General features: G+C 40.5%; 1 protein-coding gene across 1 annotated transcript; it reads left to right on the forward strand.

Annotated features, from left to right (window-relative positions):
- Nucleotides 1-691: 691 nt before the first annotated feature.
- Nucleotides 692-4,694, forward strand: LOC117549607 (trypsin-like). The gene is made up of 6 exons (XM_034221643.1): nt 692-813; nt 1,112-1,268; nt 1,515-1,613; nt 1,743-1,906; nt 4,180-4,316; nt 4,397-4,694. The coding sequence occupies exons 1-6, from the start codon at nt 774-776 to the stop codon at nt 4,547-4,549; spliced, it is 750 nt and encodes a 249-aa protein (XP_034077534.1). The 5' UTR covers nt 692-773; the 3' UTR covers nt 4,550-4,694.
- Nucleotides 4,695-8,276: the final 3,582 nt, after the last annotated feature.

Genomic DNA, 8,276 nt, shown 5'->3' on the forward strand with positions numbered 1-8,276 from the left:
ATTTTAGTGAAGGCCTAAAGAAGTGCATTAGCATTCTGAAAATGGTCAAAAATAAATGCCTTTGCAAAACAGATGATAAACAGCCTGAGGTTATACTGTTGGGGCAATTTCAACAATATGTGTCTGTTTTTCCATATTCAGTCTGTCCAGTTACCATCATTGCATGTGCATTACAATTTACAGCTCAACAACGTGGATCTACAAAAGCACAAAATGTTTAAGCTTAAAGGGTGTTGTTGATGCTGTCTGACACAGAAACAGAAAAACAGGTTGTTTTAGGTTTCAGCGACAACAGATGATTTATTTCTCACCTCTCTGGCTTTTACCCAAGGACATATTTGTTCCTGCTATATGGGCCAAGAGCTAAAAGACGGTTATATAACAGTTTTCACTGTTTGATATTGTAGCCTGCCAAAAATGAGTGACCCATGAGGAACTAAAAGCAGGTGTTTCATGTTTGGAGACCTTGGTCCACATTTTAAATAAGGGGCACAGATGATATAACCACAGAGTGTTGCGCTACGATTGGGCCGAAGTGGGCAAACACAAAATGAGGAGTGTGATAAGAAAGTGTATTTGGGTTGAAAGTGAGTGCCAAGACTGTGAGGAAACAGATAGGGTCCAGAGAAATAGGGAGGAGAGGAAAGGAGAGGAGGAGACGGGGGGGGCGGTCAGGTGAGGTGAGGGGATGGGACGAGCACAGCGGGGCTGCTGGGATATAAATTTGAGCCGAGGTGTGTGTGGAGGTGTCTTCTGAGCATTCACCTGACACCATGACACTGCTGGCTCTGCTGCTGCTGATCGGAGCTGCTGGTAAATACACAGTAATACACACATTCACAAAGATACACACACAAACAGTAAACAGTACATAGAAAACATACTGTAGTGTAAGATATTTAAGAAATAAGATGAATGGTTGTGGTTGAAGATAACTTTAAAACACAAATGTATCTCTTTCTCTGTTTGTGTGTGTGTGTGTGTGTGTGTGTGTGTGTGTGTGTGTGTGTGTGTGTGTGTGTGTGTGTGTGTGTGTGTGTGTGTGTGTGTGTGTGTGTGTGTGTGTGTGTGTGTGTGTGTGTGTGTGTGTGTGTGTGTGTGTGTGTAACAGCTGCAGTTCCCCGTGAAGATGGCAGGATCATTGGCGGTGATGAGTGTTCGCCTCACTCTCGTCCATACATGGCCTCCCTCAACTACGGGTACCACTTCTGTGGAGGGGTGCTGATCAACAACCAGTGGGTGCTCTCTGTGGCCCACTGTTGGTACAAGTAAGTAAACATTGATGGGAAAAATATTACTTTCACATATTGTACATGTTGATGTGAAACCAATTTTTTGTATAGCTTATTTTGCTCGACATGTATGCATTCCTTTTCTTTATGAACAAAAATATAGTGTAGTCTTTGGAAAATTGAGAGATGAAGTTATGATATAAGTTAAGATATGAAAGAACAGAATATTGAACGCTTTCACTGCTTCCACATATTTCTATAACATTGGACCTCCTCTCTCAGTCCCTATTCCATGCAGATCATTCTGGGCGATCACAACTTGCGAGTGTTTGAGGGAACAGAGCAGCTCATGAAGACCAACACCATCATCTGGCATCCTAGGTGAGGGAAACATTTAAAAATCCCCCCCTTCTTCTCTTTGAATACCCTAAATCGCATCTGAGCCATTCATCCGGTCAGTGCAGAGGAACAGCTGGTGTCTAAAGCGTGTTTTGTATTTTCTGTATGCAGCTATGACTACCAGACTCTGGATTTCGACATCATGTTGATCAAGCTGTACCATCCAGTGGAGGTGACGGAGGCGGTCGCCCCCATCCCGTTGCCCACAGGGTGTCCCTATGGGGGGCTTTCCTGCTCTGTGTCCGGCTGGGGTAACACCAAGCTTGGAGGAGAGGGTGGGTTGATTATTATGTGTTGTATTGTACAGCTTAACAACAGACTTAAAGGTCACCTATTATGCAAAATCCACTTGTTCATGTATTTTCTATATCAACATGTCTGTGTAAAGAGATTCTGAAAGTTTCAGGAAAAAATATTCTCTCACTTGTTGTCCTGATCCATTTATATAAAAACCTGTCTGAAAATGAGCTGATCAGATTTTGGCCACTTTATAATAATAATACATTTAATTTCAAAGCGCTTTTTCAGGTGCTCAAAGACGCTTTACAGCCGATTTGTTTGGCTTGTGTAACCATTAGCCAATCACCAACCAAGGTAACCCCCCCCCCCCTTATCACCTGAATCTCCTCCTAGAGCACCATTGTGTTCTTTGTAACCAAATGTCTCTCAGAGGGGCGTGGGGAGTGGCTCCTTATTTTCATCTAAAGTAACAGACAGAGAATCAGCACTTTTGAAACAGGGCTGAAACAGAGGGGATTATGGGATGCTGCAATGATCTGTTGTGTATTTCCAGCCAAAAACTTCAGAGACATGTTTTGTATATATCTGAGACCTGTAATATATTGATGGAAAACAGTATAATAGGGGAGCTTTAATGAGACCATCCCAGTGAACAGAGTGAACCATTCAAACCATTGATTTCCCCAGGTCAAAGCTGGACAGCAAGGGTTAACAGTGTTTTTCTTTCCATTCAATCCTCCACTGGGTGTCAAAGTTGACCTTTTAAGCTTAACTGAGTCTGGCAAGAGTCTGTATTTCTTTCTCACTGTCAAAAAGTCCATGAAAAGCTCAAACGCAGCAGTGAATTTATTGTTAAAAACAAAAAAACAAGTCAAAGTCTGATAAAGCCTTTCTTGTGCGTCATTGTTGTATCTTGTGATCAATAATTGTATTTCAACATCATAGGAGTAGGTTTAACTGGTTTTACTTTGGTAACATCTGCCGGGACTTCCTCGTGGGAACATGTACAACAGGCTCTTTTAATACCAAGAGTGAGTTTTCCCCCTGCTGGACAAATGCAATAACATGTAATAATAACAAGGTAAGATACCACAGTGATTGACCTCCGTTGTTTTCCAGAAACTTCACTGAACCACATTGTGCTTTATAGATTTTTAGATCCCTCTACATACATCATCCAACTGATACTAATAGAGCTAGATGTGTATCAATCAACAACACAAAATAGTCCCCAATAAATGTATTCTTGATTGTGTTACGTGTACAAAAAAACAAACAACTTCAGCTTCCTGATATGGTATATATTTCTGACCTGTTATATAGGTTATATTTATTGGGATCAATTACAAATATTTAAATGCGATTAATCAAATTACTTCCATAATTAACTTGCGACTAATTGCAATTTTTTTAATCTGTTTTAAAAGTACCTACAGTATAGGCCTAAGGGAAGTTTTTAATACTCTTATCAACGTGGGAGTTTACAAATATGATGGTTTTATACACAACGTACAGTATTTTTATTATTATAGCAACAAACCAAAACAAATGCACATTTAATTTAAGGTAATCTGCCTGCAAGCTGTTACCTTCAAACTAAACGTGTGTAAAAGTGCATTTACTCAAGTACGTAAGTACAATCTTGAAGTACTTTTTACATTTAAATGTTATTTGAAAGGGGATCTATCATGCAAAATGCACTTTTTGATGTCTTTTATACATAAAGATGTGTCCCCGGTGTGTCAGGGAACTCACGCAGCGTCAGAAAATAAAACCCTTTCTCTTTTCCTCCGTACCCAAATCTCTAAAAACGGGCTGATTCTGGAGCTGATCCAGATTTGCGGCCGATATGACGTAATATCTGCGGCGGACGTTGCTATCAGAAAAAACGCCCGACTGTTTTGGACGTAATATGGTCGGTGTTTACATTAGCATCGCTAACACTCAGAGCTAACCTGTAATCATTTTTATTTTTTATTTTATACAGGTGAAAATCTCATCGAGACACAGGGTGTCATTCTCAAGAGAGACCTGTTTATACCCAGAATCAGCACTTTTGGAACAGGAGGAGAAATAGAGGGATATGAGGCATGGCTAGAATGTGTGATCTGTTTGGTTTTTTGACCAAAACACTTCATAGACATGTTTTTTATATATTTGTATATATCTGAGACCTATGCTATTGCCTAAAAATAGCATGATACCTTTAAAATTCTACTTCACTACATTTAAAAATCTGACAGCCTTTTCCTTAAAAATTGTTTTTTTTAGGAGTTTTCTATGACGTCCTCTGTTGTGTGTGTTACAGTGTACATGCCCACCCTCCTGCAGTGTTTGAACGTGCCCATAGTGGACCAGCAGGTCTGTGAGAACGCCTATCCTGGCATGATCTCCTCCAGGATGGTGTGTGCCGGATACATGGAGGGAGGCAAAGACGCATGCAACGTGAGTCTTACAGTCACTTCTTCTCAGCTGTGTGTGTGTGGAAGAATCACATGCTCACACACTCTTTGTTTCATCCCCAGGGTGACTCCGGCAGCCCTCTGGTGTGTGAAGGAGAGGTGCACGGCCTGGTGTCATGGGGTCAGGGATGTGCCGAGCCAAACTACCCCGGGGTCTACGTCAAACTGTGTGAGTTCCACTCCTGGTTTGAAGAGGTCCAGGCAGCCAATCCCTAAATAAATGACCACTTTATTTTCTTCACTTCTCCAACTGGTTCACAGCCCTGGTTTTTATTGTTCTGTCTTCTCTCTGGTGCCAATCAAGACTCTTAACACACATGTGCCAGAATGTTGAAAACTAAATAAAATCACTTGCTATTCACTTGTCTGTTCATAATGTGAAAACATACACCAATCACTTATATGCTCAAGTCTGTGTTAGGTATAGGTTTATGTATTTGATTTAATACCATTTAAGACAGTCTGATGGTGCTATATTGCTTTGATATACAGTAGAGCAGTGGTTCCACTGGTGGTACGCCAGCTCCCGCTAGTGGTAAGCGGAGGAATCTGACATATACAAAATCATTTTTTATTTTATTTTTTACATTTTATTTAAGCTTTATTTAACCAGATGAAAACAATGAGACAAAATCTCATTTTCAATGCTGACCTGGCCAAGAAGGCGGCAACGTTACACGTTCTTACACATAACACAGACATATAAAATACAGAGAACACAACTAAGTAAACAAAAAGACGAAAAGCAGTCCCTACATTGTGCACATTTGGGACAGTAAGGTACAATACTTGTTTCTGCGAGAGCAGCTGGTGGTAAGGACCTCAGACAACTTCAATTTAAAACAGGCTATAGGGACAAGTGCCATCCGTTTGAGGCTTGATTGAATAACATTAATTACAAAATAAATGAAGGAATGAAAATAAGCTTGAGATAATTGAAACTGTGGTTTAAATAAGTTCTAATAGGTTATTGTTGTTTTTAGATTTTAAAAATGTATTTCTGGCATTGCTAATAGAGTGCCACAGTGACACGTCCTAAAACCCGGAATTTTTCGAATCATAAATCTATCGATTAGATTTATGATTAGAAAATTATAAAAGTAGGGTAGACATGTGGAGATTATCCGACTGAATAAAACGTGATCTGTCTCTTAAATGTGTGTCAACCACAGACCTTATTTCGAGCTATTTTCCAAAATCCTATGGAGAAATTGCATTGCTTTTTTGTCGAGGGAACCGGAAGAAGCTTACTTCCGGGTTTTAGGATGCGTCACTGTGGCACTCTATAACGAACGATTAACAAACGTTGCAAGCAAGCTAAAGAAAGAAGAAAGCTGAATGATGTTGTGAGAGAGGTACAGAGGAGAATATTACCAGCGAAAGTGAATGAGGAGGAGGACAGTCATCAATCGAGCACAAGCGCAGGCTCCGCAACAGTGATATGCACAGCCGCTGTGATGGAGGAGAGAAGTGACTCAGGAAGAAGGCATTTGCTCAAAGAATGGAGAGAAGGCTGCGACCGAGGTCAAAAGCTGAAAAAGCACACACTTGTCCTTAATTGTTATCTTTTTTATTTTATTTTTTACTTTGCCACCACATAAATGGCAATAGTGTATAGCCGATGAATGGGAGTCGGAGGCGGGGTGTTCAGTATAGAACTCCACACTTTATTATCTTGAAACATCAGACAGGTAATACCTTAGCTGTTACTGCATGTGAAGCTAGCATGAATGAACAACCAACCCGGTGCCCTCGCTAACGGGTCCGTGTTTTAACACACACCAAACACACAGTGAATTATGTCCTCACACGTGACACCCAAGCCCCCAGGAAGTGCGCCAGACTCAGATGAAAATATTCGTGCTGGCCAAACGGCGGTACTACACTTCCGTTTGGTTGCCAGGCCCGGAAACACTTTTCCCCATTGACTTACATGGGGAAAGAGTGGTCTGTAACTCGTTGGATAATTTTTTTTAAACTAAATAAACTACCCAGTATGAACACTTGTATAGCCCTTATTAAAAACATTCGTTCCTCAAGTTGTAAAAATTAGCTAATAACGTTATTCTGAGAGTTATTTCCCTCTGCATTATGAACGCGCATCTAACCCACGGGACCGCGCCGCCCGGCACGTTCAAGTTACGTATCCCGACCAATCAGAGCACACTGTGCTCCCAGGGAGGGTGGGGCTGGAGCTATTGGAGCTACAACGAGCCGTTAAAGGCAGAGAGTGAAATTCAGTGAAAACACGTAGTTTACAGAGATGCTGTATGAGAAACCAATGTGAGTTGCGTTTATCTTTACCCATGGATGCACAATAAGAACGGATCCATATCGTCTTACTGCCATCCTACGGAGCTGTAATAATGGATATATTGCACATGTTTGCTGTAATTCATTATCATACTACATGGGCTGTATGATTAAATCTTGTACCGTAAATGTTGTATTAAATAAAGTTAATATTACCGACATTATTAACGTCCCTGTAGCTTCGTATTGCACTAAGAAGCTTATTGCACTGTATATAAATATATATATATACAGTGCAATAATAATTGCATGCTAAATGAAGCTCTGTTGGATATCACTAGATCCTGTTACAGCGTAATATAAGTACATAACGATTGATGTGTACATTAGCATCATTACTAGCTAGCTGCTAACTGCCGCCTCGTTCATATCAAATCCATGATAACAACAATCCATTACCATGCTGTCATGAACGCACGGTGCTATTACGTGTACGCAAATTGACGTGCTTGATGTGAACGAGCATTTTGGTTAAAGTTGCGCATGCTCTATGAGTGCACATACGGGTACTTCTCAGGCATGCTGGGTAATCTGTGACGTTTCACTCTCAAAAGTTGGGCCATTTTATCATCATGCGCTAATGAGCAGCTCTCATAGGAATGAATGAGGCCCCGCCTCCCACGCTGTATCCAGTTCTTATTATACATCCATGGTGACACCACTATGGAGAGGCGAAGTCACGCCCATCTACTTCCGGACCATGGAACCCCGGAAGCGAAACATTTACATTGAATTCAATGGAGAGAGAACACGTATCTTTTGATCCCGTTTGAATTGTGCCACGAACTACACATATGATGTTTGTCAATCTTAAACAATCATTTCCATGTTCAAAAAGTCACATTTTGTCGTAAAACTGCTGAAATATAAGACTATGAAAAATACGCTACTACAAAGACAAATCCCAAATCCCATTCTGGGTCGCGTAAGTGATGGCACAGGCATGCTCGGTGATTTATAATAAGACTCGTAATTAAAGCGAAGAAGAAGAAGATCTCATAACTGATTTATTCCCTCCAATAAATGATAGATCGCTAAAAATAAATTCACTTTTACAAGATGCCTTTGTACCAGGTTGTAGTCATAAAAGTGATCATACCACTTGCTCCTTCTATCGATTCCCGTCTGATGAAAGGACCAGGAGTCGCTGGATCAGACATATCAGGTAATATCATAGGTAATATACATGTTGTGCATGGAACATAGTCAAGTTAGCTACATAGCTAGTAGCGACGAGTAGCGAGCACGTTAGTTAGCATTACATTACTTAGCCTTGTCATTTTTAGTAGCCTTACCATGAAGTTATTATTTTATTACATGAAGTAAACCAAAATGTTAAACAGTAACCAAACATGATGGAAAGTATTTCGTGAAACATTTGAAGAGTAGCCTACTGCGCCCTCCACCGGGTGCTAAGGAAGCAGTTCAGGGAGAGTCGAAGGCAGGCATGGAGCTTTGCATGTCATTCTTCTGGACGTGTTTCATTGTGATGACAATCTGTTTGTTGTAAAGACAGTCGTTGTGTGCTTATTGAGAGAAAATTGTTAGAAGAGATAATTATTCAAAGTGTTGTTACTTTAAAGTGTTGTTACTGACCTTTTTCTCTTTTATTTTCTTTACCTCACCTGTA

The sequence above is a fragment of the Gymnodraco acuticeps genome, unplaced genomic scaffold (assembly GCF_902827175.1).
Source record: "Gymnodraco acuticeps unplaced genomic scaffold, fGymAcu1.1, whole genome shotgun sequence".
NCBI lineage: Eukaryota > Metazoa > Chordata > Actinopteri > Perciformes > Bathydraconidae > Gymnodraco > Gymnodraco acuticeps.